The sequence below is a fragment of the Notolepis coatsorum genome (assembly GCF_963971535.1).
Source record: "Notolepis coatsorum genome assembly, chromosome: 4".
In the NCBI taxonomy this organism is placed as follows: Eukaryota; Metazoa; Chordata; class Actinopteri; order Aulopiformes; family Paralepididae; genus Notolepis; species Notolepis coatsorum.
The window spans coordinates 30,801,563-30,817,490 of NC_140168.1; the positions used below are offsets into that span (position 1 = coordinate 30,801,563).

At 42.3% G+C, this 15,928-nt stretch overlaps 1 protein-coding gene across 1 annotated transcript; it reads left to right on the plus strand.

The window, feature by feature from the left end:
* Positions 1 to 2,808: 2,808 nt before the first annotated feature.
* eif3i (eukaryotic translation initiation factor 3, subunit I) lies at positions 2,809 to 15,630 on the plus strand. The gene is made up of 11 exons (XM_084312645.1): positions 2,809 to 2,936; positions 3,195 to 3,287; positions 4,184 to 4,271; positions 5,452 to 5,517; positions 6,624 to 6,773; positions 6,993 to 7,120; positions 9,174 to 9,284; positions 9,963 to 10,052; positions 10,461 to 10,534; positions 14,285 to 14,377; positions 14,985 to 15,630. The coding sequence occupies exons 1-11, from the start codon at positions 2,934 to 2,936 to the stop codon at positions 15,064 to 15,066; spliced, it is 978 nt and encodes a 325-aa protein (XP_084168771.1). The 5' UTR covers positions 2,809 to 2,933; the 3' UTR covers positions 15,067 to 15,630.
* The last annotated feature ends 298 nt before the right edge of the window (positions 15,631 to 15,928 follow it).

Consider the following 15,928-nt stretch of genomic DNA (forward strand, 5'->3'; position numbering starts at 1 on the left):
CCTGTGCATTTGTGTTTAAGATGTGTGTTGTTTTTTCGTCCTGCTAAGATTGTTGCCTCCCCATCGCCGATGAGCTGCAGTAGTTTGGAAAGCGTGGCTCGAATGAAGAGAATGTTCAAGGATCTCTATGCAACCCTAACACAATTTCTTTTGTTCCTGTAGGCAGTCTGAACTGACAAAGCACTTCGCTGAGAATGTATATTAACTGTTCACTGACCCATATACATGTACCCCCCTGCCCTGCATGGATGTAAACACAGGTGAGCTGTTTTCACAACGGAGCTCTGTTTTTGCTTAAAAGACTGAAGTGAATATTGTGCCACTCCCTGATGCCGACGTTTGTGAGTTTGAGTTTTCCTTTCGATGCGCAGGCAGTAACGTGAGCGTAGCTGACGCATCACAATTGACCATGTTCACACCGCGGCCATATTGCTCATTATGTCACACTCTGGTTGGGTTCCCTGTTCAGTGTTCACCCTGTTCCCACCTTGGCTGCCATGTGAATATGGCCAATGAAAGAGTTTTAATGAAGGTTTAATTCCCTATAACTCATCCATTCTCTCCATTCTTGTGTACTACTTCATACAGTATGTAGCATCGGTGAGGTCATGGGCCACACGGTTGAGAATGTCAATACGTATGATATCATCAACCCCCCGATGTTGAGCTGTATTTCTTCCATCGTCCCACAGGACAGACTTATATTTTGGACATTCCATCGACTGCGATCAAGAACCAAAGATTCCGTTTCCCCTCTTAATTTCTTCTGTTTTGCAGTACTTTTATCTGGCCCTGTATACTTGTTTGTTTCTTGATAAATAAAATATGTTCATGTTTATATTTTAGTTTTTGACTGATTTTTCATTTAGTTACCAAAAGCTTTGGGTAGAAAGCAAAGGGGGTACATTTTCATCAACAACTTAAGATGAGATATTCTTTTATTGATCACCTTGGGGACATTTGTGCATCATAGCAGCATGGGGGTGGATACATACAGGTATGGGCAGGGTAATGGTAGAAAGACATAAATATAGACAATGAAATTAGATCTGAATATAAAAATGGGAAAAATAAATGGTGTAAACAATATATTTAACTCAATATAAACATTTGAGAAATAAACAGTATAAACAAGGGTGCAGATGAGGGTCGGTTATATTATACCTTACTACATTAAATATAGGCAATAAAGAATTTGAATCTTAATATATGCTATGAGTAAGAGTAAAGGTAAACTATACACAAGTTACCCTAACTGGCATTATATACGTCATGATGACCTTGTATCACATGGTATTTATCATTTCTGTTCTAATTTCATGTTATTACTATTAATGGCATCCAGAATGTCGCTGCTAGGATCCTGATGAGGGTGCGCAAATATGATCACATCACGCCCACCGCCTGTACGTTAATGCCAAGCAAGCAGTGCAAAAATGCTTCCGCATTCGTCACCGCACGCTAGTGCGGTAAAGCGCCCTTCTTTTCAGACAAATGCTACCGTGCGTGCACCGGCGGCGGCGTGCTCGCTCAGGTGCGTGCGTGCGCCGGCGTGCTCGCGCGAGGTGCCCGCGCATGCGCATGAGATCCCGCCTTGGTTGGAGCTCAATATATATAAGTCACCGCCTCTTATTCACTATCTGGCACTAGCTCAATTGGCAAGGACACATGGCTGTGGATCCTATGGCTTGTTTGCTGGCGAGTTCGAATCCCATCGAAAATATTTTTTAACGTGATTTTTTTTTAACGTGTATTCTTTCGCCGGTTAAGGTTAGGCATTGTTTCGGAGTTGGTTAAGGTTAGAACGGTTAAGTTTAGGCGCTGTTAAGGAGCTGGTTAAGGTTAGAGTTTGTCAAAGAGAATGGCAATATAATTTCTATGGTTAAGGTTAGGCATTGTTTCGGAGTTGGTTAAGGTTAGAACGGTTAAGTTTAGGCGTTGTTAAGGAGCTGGTTAAGGTTAGAGTTTGTCAAAGAGAATGGCAATAGACAGCCTATTTCCGCGCGACCTGGGCGCTGGGCGGCGGAAAATGAAAGGCGCATTACTGCATGCCACTACGGTAAGTTTTTGCACTGCTTGCTTGGCATAAAGCTACACGCACCCCCACCCTCAGATCCCTTCACTGGCTCCCCGTGGAACACAGGATTGAGTACAAGGTCTCCCTCACTCACCAGTGCGTACACGGTGGTGCCCCTGCCTATCTCAAGGAACTCCTCATGCTCCCTCCGCTCCGGCACAGCCTACCTCCTCAAAGCCCCCAGGACTAAGCTGCACACCATGGGCGATCAAGCCTTCTGCTCTGCCGCACCCAGACTATGGAATGCTCTCCCCATCCACCTGAGAGCACCACAATCCGTAGAGGCTTTTAAAAGGGGCCTAAAAACATTTCTTTTTAACAAGGCTTTTGCCTGAATCTTTCTTTTACTTTTATTTTTACTTCTATTCATTTTATTATTATTTTATTTTATTTTACTTTTATGTTCTTCCATTTCATTGGTTGTTTTATTCATTTTAATTGTTTTTATTCATTTTAATTGTTTTATTCATTTAACTTTTTGTCTATATCTCCTGTAGCACTCTGAGATTCTCGCAAATATAAAGTGCGGTACAAATTGAATCTATTATTATTATTATTATTATTATTATTATTAGCTATAGGCATAGGCCCCAAATAATTTACATTTATTTACCTTCTAATCTACAGTTTACTGCCAGACACCCTCAACAACATGACCAGTCGGTCTCTGGTTTGACCCATTCCATCCAGCAGGGGGCACTGCAATCAGACGTCAACATTGCGTGACACAGGAAATACTCGTATTCCTTTTCCGCATCGGCTCCGGCGCCTGAAACACGAGTGCTCATCCTTTTCTCTCTATTTTAGGAGAAATAACGAACACGGAGGATTGAGAGGCAACACTTAGCTTACAGCAATGGTAAGTATTTCGACTACATGTTCATAATATATGCGACTACATGTTCACCGGGGTAGCTTTCATCCACCTGCTGCTGCTAGAATCACCCCAGTTTATTCACCCTGGCTAGCGTTAGCTTAGCTTAGCTTCCGAGCTAACCGGATAGATACCGTTAGCGGTGTTCGAGAAGATGCAGGTCGCCTCCCCTGCTGCCAGATGGAAGAAGTGTCAGTTTTTTTTGCTCGGGTCGCTAATAAACTTTTGCTAATATATCCACAGAAACCCATCTTGCTCCAGGGCCACGAGAGGTCCGTCACTCAAATCAAATACAACCGCGAAGGAGACCTCATCTTCTCTGTCGCCAAAGACACGGTGGGTGAGAGAGAATCAGTGGAGAAAAGAGCCTAACTTTAACACAACCTTTGCCCATTGGTACACACGTTGTGTGGTTGACAGTCCGTACAGTGTAACAGCTGCCATGTTTATTAGTCTATGGGTTTGATTACTGCACTTCTAACACAACCTCTTTCATGAGAGATTATGTCTACAAATACCCTACACTGTAATCATAAATACCTACCTCATACTATAGTTTAAGTTTACCCATATAACTCTGATATGATGGCATTTACAATAGTGTTGTATTATATACAATACATTTATATATTTATATTTACTACATATATATATATATATATATATATATATATATATATATATATAAATATGCTAATACATGCTTTCATGCAGAGTTGTATGGATTATATGCAGGTGTATAAGTAGGTATATAGAAGGCTTATATCCAGACAGATATGGATATATATGTCTGAATATAAGCCTTCTATATACCTACTTACTTATACACCTGCATATAACCCATACAACTCTGCATGAAAGCACGTACAAGAATGCTGTATATACAGTGTATATATTTGTGTGTATATATTCTTACCATATATATTATCCACATCTGTCTGTACACATACCTGCATATACTCCCTTTTACATGTCTGTACTATATCTTATCTATACATATCCCTTAACCTCACCTACTCTTACTAGCTAAGCTGCTGGGCAGTATGACACCATAGTGTCTTTATACCTTGTATAACTGTTTATATTAATACTACAACTCTGTGTACATACATGATACATCTTATTAGCACTATTACGCCGTAGTACTAATTTATATAGCTTATACCCAGTTTAATCACCTGTATATTGCTACTGCAAAATACATTTTAATCTAATAATGTCTTTGACTGCAGGTCACCAATGTGTGGTACTCCGTCAACGGCGAGCGGCTCGGCACCTACATCGGGCACACGGGAGCTGTGTGGTGCGTCGACTGTGACTGTATCCTGTTCACAGCAACTCATTTTGTCCCAATTTCCAAGATTTGAAACTAACCTCATCACCATGTTGTGCATTTTACACAGGGTTCGCACAAGGTGCTTAAAGTGCTTGATTTTTGCCCCAAAAAAGTCAAGGCCTGGAATTCCTTGAAAACAGCAAATTTTTTAACAAGGTGCAAAAAAAGAAAAAAAAAGGTCCTTGAAATTCAAATCAACCATTCGCATTGAACGTTTTGTTCATCAAACTAAGGGCGCGTTCACACCTACCCTGTTTGGTCCACTTTAAGTGGACCATGGTCCCTTTAGATCAATAGTCCGTTTCGTTTGTACAGGTGTGAACACAAACCGAACTATTTTGAGGACCAAACAACCGAACCATGGTCCTCTTGAAAAGTTGGGACTCGGTTCGTTTCAAAGTGGACCATGGTGCGTTTGCTGTTGGTGTGAACGCGATCGAACTTTATATAGTACCTAATCTAGAGCAAATGAGTGACAGACGCCTAGTGGCGGCTGGCGTGCTACCCAACTCAAATGAATGAATGACAGGCGCGCGGACAGTCTCTCTTCCTCTCTAGACTCGCAGTCTCTCTTCCTCTCTCTACTCTAGACTCGCGCCGCGAGCGGACAGTCTCTCTTCCTTTCTCCGCTCTAGACTGGCGCCGCGCGCGGACAGTCTCTCTACTCCTTAGTCGAGTTGCGCCGCGCTCGTAATGACAGTATCTCTCTCATTACGCTGTCGGCAACTGTTTACGTTTGTGAGTGCTATAGTCCAATAGATGAACGACTTGGCGACCGTATGTCCTTTGTTTACAAATTAGATCCGCACCAAAAAGGGTAGTGTGAACGCACACCAAAATCAAACTAATGTATCATTTTCACATTTGGTCCACCAGAAAGTCCGGACTATCTGCGGACATTCAGGTGTGAACACGCCCTAATTGTCGGAAATTGGTTTTAAGCCATGAATATTTGATCCGATTTCTATAAAAACTGCATTTAAAAGCGAATTGGATCCTTTTAAATGCCCTTTTTGTATAGTGCTTGGAAAAGTACTTGAAAGTCCTTGCATTTATTTTTGCAATGTCTGTGGGAACCCTGTTTACAGTACTGTGGTGTGTGTGATGTAGTCTAGTTAATGGAATGGTTGTGAATGGCTGTTTCCTTAACATGCCATTTCTCAGGGGACACCAAGAACGTGTTGACCGGTTCTGCAGACAACAGCTGCAGACTGTGGGACTGTGAGACGGGTAGGTGGAGGAGATTCATACCGGGATCAGACCACATGAATTCAGACACATTCTAGATTAGATTAAATTGTACTTTATTGGCATTATATTAGCATACAACGAGATTTGGGACTCAAACTTAAGGTGCAGTAATAAAATGACACAAGTAATAAAAGAGAAACATAAAATACTATACAGAAACATTCAATACTATACAGAAACATATTATACAAGAAACGTAAAATAAATAATATACAGAAACATTAAATAAGACAATGTTACAATACTGTACAATATACAAAATAACAACAATATACAAATACCAATCGGTGTCAGACGGTGGTGGATGGGTATTGCACTGTGGATATTGTACTTGAGGGGTAGGATGTTGCACAGTGCATGTTAGAGTTCAGGGTGGTCATGGCTCTGGGGAAGAAACTCGGCCTGTTTGTTCTGGCAAAATTATTCTTACATAATTTTGTCGTGGACGAAACATTTCCAGCATTATGCCCGATTATGAACATTGGGAGCAACAAACTGGCATCTTTACCCCTTCTAGTGTGACATAATCAAAGAACAGTGCTGTCCTTGTAGTGTGACATCAAATAAGTGTTGGCCTTGTAGTGTGGCATAATCAAAGAACAGTGATGTCCTTGTAGTGTGACACCAAAGAACAGTGTTGTCCTTGTAGTGTGGCATAATCAAAGAACAGTCATGTAGCGTCTGGGATTCCTCGCGAAATCCTGGCAAAGTCCAGCATGTTAGAATTGTTTGGCTTTTTTTTTTTTTTTTTTTTTTTTTTTTTTAATACAATTCCTGCATGTGTTCTTTGATGTTGGACAAAAATGAGAAGTCCAAACCAAACCCCCCTCCCTGATCCATGGCGAACTTAACGCCAAGGCGGCATGCAGCGATTTGTCGGGGACAGACAGACACGTGCGCCCTGTCTCTCGTCTCGGCCAAGACGCGGCAGGTTTTTAGGATGCTATTATCTAATGGTGACCATCGTGAAAGACAGAAATATTGTGTAGTCTGATCCTCGCATTACAGTGCATGAGAATGAGCTCTGGTGTGTGTGTTAATGTGATGCTCGTGGCACAAATTTGTCTCCCTCCGCTCCTCCGCAGGTAAACAGCTGGCGCTGTTCCAGACCAGCTCGGCCGTCAGGACGTGTGGCTTTGACTTCAGCGGCAACATCATCATGTTCTCCACAGACAAGCAGATGGGCTACCAGTGCTTCCTCAACTACTTTGACCTGAGGGACCCCCAGCAGATCGGTATGACAGCTTCCTGTTACGGCCCGTCTCCTCCCAGTTCACTGGATTAGTTTATTTGTTTGACTTTCGTTTTTCTTTTGTTGTTGTTTCGTCAATCATGCCTCGTGGTTCGTCCTCCTCACACAAAGCAGCCAAGTATAGCAGCTTCTTTCAATTAATTTCAGACGGCTTTTAATGAGCTATTTCTGCTAAATGACCCATCTCATTCCAACTGTGCAGAGGACAACCAGCCCTACATGACGGTGCCCTGCAGCGAGTCAAAGATCACCAGCGCTGTGTGGGGACCTCTGGGAGAGTACGTCATCGCGGGACACGAGAGCGGAGAGATTAACCAGTTCAGCGCCAAGGTGCGTGCAATGTGCATGTTCTTTCCCCTTGTGCAAAAATAATACAGTGCTTTTATTTTTTACAAAGGTCTTAACCACACCACCTCTGGTTTTCAGTAGAGTTGTTCCGATACCGATACCAGTATCTGAAATGCCGCCGATACTGCCTAAAATGCTGGTATCGGTATCGGCGAGTACCCTCTAATGTTGCGCTCCGATACCATATGACGTAATTTATCAACAACACTGCGGACGTTGGGCTCTGTAGATATACCCTACTCGCTGAGTGAGCATTATAAAACAAACGTGTGCTTAATCGACCGTGAATTAAAGTGTCAATTGCCATTTGTCATTTTAACAGCAGAGCAGATACTTTCTTAAAATGCCATCGTCCCGACAGAGCGCTGTTGACAGGGAGCTCTGATGAGTTCGCTTGGTGGCTGGTGTTATTAGCATTGAACAGCTAACCGAAAGCTAGCTTTGACGTTACCTTGGCTAAAGTTGGGGCTATTCATAATCCAGCAATAATGGCTGCAGACCTGCAAGCAAAGTACAGCAAGTTGGCAAAGGAGTATTCCAAGTTAAATCACAATGTCACCAGTAACGTTACAGTCTTCTATGGTCTTCCCATATACCGGTAGCTCATGCTAGCTAGCCTAGCTCACGGTAACGTCGTCATTGCACAATTGCACGTCGCGTACACAATTAATGACATGTTGCGGACAGCCATATCGGCGACAATGTTTAGCTTTTAGTGCCAAATGATAAGAGTCTGAGGCGGAGTCTCAAAAGAGAATGTTGAATATTTATTGTGCAAAAATCACAACAGTTCCTCTGCTACTTCAACGGAGCCTTGTAGACTGAGTAGGGTATATCTGCAGAGCCACTGGGTAGCGAGTGCAAAGCGAGTGGATCATTGGAGTAGGGTATATATGCAGTGCTGCAGCCCCATACTCATTGATTAATGATACTAATACAAATCTATACAATCACCTGTTGAATAAATACCATTACTTTCTAGTTATTACTAAAAAAGAGTATATATAAAACAGTATCTGTAAAAAATATATATATAATTGATATACTTTTTTTTTTTTTTTTTTTTTTTTAATGTATGCACTGGTATCGGATAAGTATCGGTATCGGCCGATACCCAAAGCTTAGGTATCGGAATCGGATCGGAAAGGAAAAAATGGTATCGGAACATCTCTAGTTTTCAGTAATATCACTGCGCTTTACAGTCAAGTGTAACGTGAAATAGAATAATATAATCTACTTATTATTTTATATTAAATTGTACTGTCATCATACAGCACACGTACAGTACAATGAAAATACATTTGGCATCCAACCAGAGTGCAAATGTAACAGTAACTACAGAGTGTCGTGCTAATCAGATGTATGTACAGAGTTGGCCCAAGATGACGGCGCGTGGACTATGCAAGGCTCCGCGTCTCTCCAGTTACCGGTACTTATTATTTGGGTATAAAAGCAAATCAATGAAATCATAAAAAGAAAATAAATATCGGTTCTGAGCACAGACCCGTCTATGGTCCTAGTAGAACATGATGGTGATATCACATCATGTAGTTGGAGACCTGATGCTGCGGCAAAGGGAACGGCTCCCGCCTACCTCCGGTCAATGGTCTCTAACTACACACCCACAAGACTCCTACGCTCTGCATCTTCTGGCCGCCTCAGACCCACTCCTATCCGAGCTCCGGGAGGGTCATCAAGGAGAAGCCGCCTATTCTCGGTGGTGGAGGACGAACTTCCCACCCCAGTTAGGACAGCCGAAACCCGTCCAATCTTTCGCCGTTGACTAAAGACATACTTCTTCAACCCTTACCTGAAATGAAATATATATATTTAAATTCTAACCTTACTGTCATGCACTTGTCCTAATATACTAACCTACACTGTAGCACTCAACACTTTGGTGAACATTGTTACTCAGCTGATAGAGTTGGGCCCTTCCTGATGACCTGTCGTACAGAACTTGTAAGTCGCTTTGGATAAAAGCGTCAGCTAAATGACTAAATGTAAATGCTGACGGCGATGTCTCTGTGTGCAGTCTGGGGAGGTCCTGAAGAAGATCAAGGAGCACACCAAGCAGATCAACGACATCCAGTCCTCGGTGGACCTCACCATGGTCATCACGGCGTCCAAGGACAACACGGCCAAGGTAACAGCCTGCACCACCGCTATAGAGCTCGCAGGGTTCGCACAAGGTCCTTGAAGTGCTTAAAGTGCTGGATTGTTTACCAAAAAAAGTCCAGGGTGCTTAAAAAGTAATTGAAATTCAAATCAACCATTCGCATTGAACGTTTTGTTCATCCATGATAAAATAGTTCTGAATCAAGAAATATGATTTTTTTTAATCTAAAGTGTAACTAATTGTCAGAAATTGGTTTTGAGCCATAAATATAGGATCAGATTTATTTTTTTTATTAAAAGAAACTGCATTTAAAATGAAAAAGAATGCTTGGAAAAGTACTTGAAAGTCCTTGAATTTCATTTTGCAACGTCTGTTACGACGCAGAGGGTCCACACTCTGGACACTCTCAACATGCACCCAGCAGTGTTTACTGGCCACAGGACAGTTTTCCTTTTCCAGTACAAATTGCAATGTGATATGACATGAAATATGATGTATTTTTCCAATGTAACAAATCATTTCAAATTTCAATTTTTTTTTTCTCATTCTCACTGATTCTTGTTGTTTGCTTTTATGCTCTCAGACAGATTTATCCAAAGGCAAGCATAAATGAAAAGCATATTTTAATTGGCTATGCCAATTAGTATGTACCAAAAAACATACTGAACAAAAAACTGTCTTCTGTGTTTCTTTTATTCCACCCAGTTGTTTGACTCTACAACTCTGGAGCACATCAAGACCTTCAAGACGGAGAGACCTGTCAACTCTGCTGCCATCTCCCCCATCATGGATCATGTAAGAAGCACATCCACCCCTCAGGAATGCAGACTCATGCACCCCTGAGCCCTGCCGTCTTTATCCACCTTTACCCAATATGAGTATCTATAGATCTCCTACTACATTAACCCAGTATGAGTATCTTAACATTACAGAGAATATCTCTCTTCTTGGGTTAGGTGGGTCAGATCCAGGATACTTGAATCCTCCTCCTCTACGGCTTGACATCTTTCCACAGAAATAAAACCCGGGTGGGCTCTGCCAATAACCTGGTATAAATGCTCTGTAAAGACAGCTTAATACCTTGTAGACCATACATTTTCATCTGACACTAGAGGGTGTCATCTTGTTGCCATTTTTTCTTTTTTTTTTTTTTTTACAACAATTATCTGAACTGTGACCTTTTGACCCTGATGTGTGTCTCAGGTGGTAATGGGAGGAGGACAGGAGGCCATGGAGGTCACCACAACCTCCACTAGGATTGGCAAGTTCGAGGCCAGGTAACTGAACATGTGTCTGAGGTGTATTTTGATGTTAACGATATCTCCCCCTTTTGAACTGTAGACCAAACCTGGTGCTGGAGCTTGTATTCAAGGTTCATGCCTCATTTCCCAAGTTATCCAGGAACTCCTTTATACTCTGCCCCTCCAAATAGCCAATCAATTATATTTATTTAAATAATGTCTGCTTCTCTACTAGTGAGCAGCACAGTCATCAGAAACACATGTACACTTAAAGGAATGCAACACTGAAACAACATCTACATTCAGTAGAGCGTTAGGCAAACATAACCGTATGTGTCTACACTGCACATTGACAATGGGTCGTGAATATTTACCGTTTCTTTAGTCTGGATTTCAGATTTCAAAATATTGCCCTAGGAGTGATAATGTCTTTTGACGCCTTGAGTCCTGAAATCTAGACTCGGGGAAACCATAAATATCTGTGCAGCCTCTAGCCCCTTTCATGACTGTGATGCACGCCAACAAGGTTTGGCCGAGTGAATACACACCACTTGCTCATCAATGGGAAACCAACCTAGATTTACCATGAAGGACTGGTTCTAACCGAACCGTTCGTTATATATACAAGTATCACAGATACATTTCAAAGGTACTCACAGTTGCACGAGGGTTTCGAACAGAGAAACACTAGGGTTTGAAAGCTCGGCGTTGCTAATAAACATTTTACATTTTTCTTTTATAAACTGGTCAACACGGCTTTATTTCCGGCATTGGTTGCCTGATGCGCATGCACTGTGATAACAGCGCAGGCGCACCAGGCAGCCAAATGAGCAGTGTTGACCAGTTTATAATTTTTTTTTAATGTTTATTAGCAACACCGCGCTTTCAAACCCTAACGTTTCTCTGTTCAAAACCCTCGTGCAACTGAGTACCTTTGAATGTATCTGTGATACTTGTATAACGAACGGTTAGAACCAGTCCTTCATGGTAAATCTAGGTTGGTTTCCCATTGAGGAGCAAGTGACTGTGTATTCACTCTGCCACAGTCACGAAAGGGGCTCCGTGCAGCCATGTTATTTCCAACGAGCAACACTGCACAGATCATGTCCATGGCTTTTGTGGCGTTAACCCTCAAATAGCATTGCTTGTGTAGAAAGGTTTCACATGCAGGGCTCTACAGTGCGACCATATTGCTCGCATATGCCCCTAAAAATATGTGTGTGCGAAACCTCAAAAATCAATTACGCGCATGGTGTGCGAGTGCAGATTACAGCCTCAGTCGTACTTTTTATTTCTCCGCTGAGAATCGTTAAAAAACTACAAGTCCCACATTGCACTCAAGCCAACGGTCCAATCACAGTAGAGTGAAGTGACTGGTTTCATGGGAAATAAAGCAAATTACCAATCGGAAGCTCTCATTTTGCTTGTTTACGTCCTGAAACTCTGCCGTTGCGATCAGGGCGCGTGTCTACTTTTCGTAGCTCCATTTCTGCAGACCCCTCTCTGATTGGCCGAGCGTGCGCATGCGCATGAGCCGCGACAAGCGCCTCTAGCCAGGAATCGAAACTCCGTTAAGCTCCAGAGAGAGAGAGGCTGAAAACCCACAGTTCTTGCCCGACGGATCGGAGCCGAATCCCGGATCCGAGTTTTCTGATGAATACCCCAAAACATGGAGGTCGCGAACGCAATTTATACGCATGGAAGTATTGATTATGCCATAACGAATCATTAAAAAAATATGCCGTTAACTGGAATATGTTGTGTGTGCCTTTACACATATGTTGGATTATGTAATTGGTTTGTCATTAAAAACCAATAATAATCGCTCGCATCGCCGGCTTCGCTGACCAGAGCTCTCTCAGATTCAAAGTTTTAATTGCAGCCTGGAACATACATGTTTCGGAACCAATGTGTAACTAGACAGTTACAATATAACATTTATATTAATTAACCCAGTTAATGCCTTAAGAGAGAGTCTGGTGGTCAATGTCGGATTGCTACGGAAATGTTGTGTCTTACTAATAATAACTAATTCCTTGGTCAATAGAAGTCTCTGTGATACTTTCTGAATATGATTTGGGAACATCAAATGGGCAGGGTTATAATAGAAGAAAGACGGTGTAAACAATATAATTAACTCTGAATATAATAATGAGGAAAAAGAAACGGGATACACAACAAGGTGCATGAGATGAGGTTATATGTAGAACATGGTACAGTTACAGTAAGTGGGGAGTGCGTCATGGTACAGTTACAGTAAGTGGGGAGTGTAAACACTAAACAGTGATTCAACCCCCCTCAATGTACAGTTTCTGACAGCTGGGCTGTGTTGAACTTGTCACGTGAAATAACGTTATGTGAATAAACCGCGAAATAACATAACGTTATTATATAACGTTTGTACAGTTTCTGACAGCTGGCTGTGTTGTGAAATGTGCATAACGTTATGAATAAACCGCGAAATAACGTTATACGCGAATCTGGTAGTAAATTTATTTTTATCTTCTTGATATGATAACATTACATCCGCCTTTTACCGCGTGACGAGCTAAACCAATCGCTCAACCAATCAGAGAGGGGCTTCGCTCAACCAATCAGAGAGGGGTCTGCAGAAATGGGCTCAACCAATCAGAGCGGGGTCTGCAGAAATGGAGCTACGAAAAGTAGACACGCGATCAGGGTTCTCGTTTTCCGAGACACTAACTTATTATAGTCTCTGTCTTACCAATAGCAATAGATTTGAGAACACCTAGATTTATCGATAGCAATAGTAATATAACGTTAATGCAACAAAACGAATCCCTTGCTTTGTTAATCATAGCGTTGATGCAGTAGCGTATGTCGGTGTGTTGGCTGTAACAGACATGACAATAACATAACGTGTACACATTAAAATTGCGAGAATCTATTCTAACATTTTCAAATCGATGCAGTTGAATTTTCCCCTTAGGATCGATGCATTGTTACACCCCTACACCAAGTCACTGGCCCACTGTGTATCTGTGTGTATAATAACTTGGCTAGCGTTATCAACAGCAGAGATGGGCAATAGGGTCCAGCTGCAGCACCGGACGGCCGGAGTGCAAGCAGTGTGACGTAATTGGCAGACTCGACTGTCAATCAATGGTCTACCTGACACGCAAACTCATAAACAGTGTTTCTCTACTGGAGGTGTACAGTATTTCAATAGGCAACCCTGAAAGTATTATTTTTCTAGAAGAGCAACACAGCCAAAACATAGGCATTGTATGCATAAAAGGGGCAAAAGCTAAAGTTAAGTGACTGAACCTTTTGTAGCAGTAGTTTGATTTGATCGTTTATTTGATAGGGACAGCACATGTTAATGAACATCAAGTACAAAATACAAAATGTAAACATGCAGGGTTGTAGCAAGAGCTAATTTACACACATGCACGCACAGTACAAATATACATTTATTTTTGAAAAAAATATTAACTCTGTTACTTGAAATATTTTCAGTGCTCCTAAATATTTTTGGGTGCTCCTAAATTTCTTTGTGTGCTCCTAAAAGGTTAGCGTAGAGCCCTGACATGGCAGTTCTTCTTTCACATGGCAGTTCTTTCTCATGGCAGTTCTTTCACATGGCAGTTCTTTCACATGGCAGTTCTTCTTTCACATGGCAGTTCTTCTTTCACATGGCAGTTCTAATTTCACATGGCAGTTCTTTTTTCACATGGCAGTTCTTTCTCATGGCAATTCTTCTTTCACATGGCAATTCTTTCACATGGTAGTTCTTTCTCATGGTAGTTCTTCTGTCCTCCTCAGGTTCTTCCATGCAGCCTACGAAGAGGAGTTCGGGAGAGTCAAGGGACATTTCGGCCCCATCAACTGTGTGGCGTTCCATCCAGATGGCAAGAGGTAAGAGATTAAAACGCCAACCCTGCGACTTATAAGATGAGCTATAACGTCCTTTGTTAAAGGAACACGGCAACATTATGGGAAATGCACTTTACAGTTTTCTCCAGAGTCAGACAAGATGGATACCGATTTCTGCTCTGTGCGCAGGGGTTTCTGGCCAACAGCTAGGCTAGTGGTCCATATCCTCCTCCATTAATTTGTGCTAAGCTAGGCAGCCAGATGGCTTCCTACTGAACGCACTGAGAGGAAATTAGTATCCATCTTCTTGTCTGACTCTGGAGAAGACCGCTAAGCGCATTTACCGTGAATGGACTGCAACCATGCAAGGTGCCAACCATGGCCAGTTGGGGGTCCTCTTAGCCAAGCTCATTTAACCTACATGAAATTTGTACTATTTGTTTTTACTATTAAACCTATATTGATCAGAAGATCCGTCTACGATGTAATTGATTAGTCCAGATCCACCACAACACTCTGCCGGCAGTAACTGGGAACCTGTCCCCCCCCCCCCATAATGTTGCTGTGTTCCTTTAAGACCTCCATAGTTGCGTCCAACAGCATTCGGCACCGATATACTGATGTCCTCGTTTGTCCTCTGTCTCAACAGCTACGCAAGTGGGGGAGAGGACGGATACACCAGGATTCACTACTTCGACCCACATTACTTTGACTTTGAGCTGGAAGCGTAAACAGCTACCACCTCTAGTATAAAACCACAGCTTCTCACCCACGCATCGGACCCAAACCGGACAGTCCTGCACCAAGGAAAACACACGAAAAAAGCAGAGAACGGGACACCAGGGTGCATCTAAGTAGTCGTTTGACCTCCTCTCCTCGCCTCCTTCCCTTCATCTGAACTGATATACGGCGTGCAAGCCAGACATGGTCCACGTCTCACAGGGAATGGATCTGACCCGTATGGGTCCCGTCGATCAGTACAGCTGGAGAAAAGGAAGTCTGAAGAGGAGGTCATTTAGGCGAATCGAGACGCACTCCAATCTCAAACCCTGCCCGCTTTTCCTTATCATCCAATTTGATGATCAGGAAAAGAGGGCAGGGTTTGGATAAGTCAATAGGCCTTTAGATATTGGCCATGGTTGTAACATCTAGGAAACATACCATGGCATGTCTCTCGCTGGCCTGGAAAACAACCATCTGTTTTTGTACCCTTGTTTCAATCTGACTCAACCGTGACTCCTAATTCCAGAGTGTATTTAATCCAATAGTCCAAATAAAATGGTATTTCAACTATTGACGTTTTCACTCAATTGTCTTATCTAGATCATGTAGTCTTACCTACTGTGCACTAGGCTGTAGCACCTTTCAACACCATTTGATGAACATTGTTACTCCGCTGAAAGTTGTACCCTTCCTGCTGACTTGTTTTACAGTACTTGTAAGTTGCTTTGGATAAAAGTGTCAGCTAATGACTGAATGTAAATGTATTTGCAACACTTTTCTGCAAGGGCACTGTCCCTGCTTAGTGCTTAGAGTCTCTGCCAGAAGTGTTGAGTTTGCATAGGTTTCCTACTTTCCTCCCACACCAAAAGA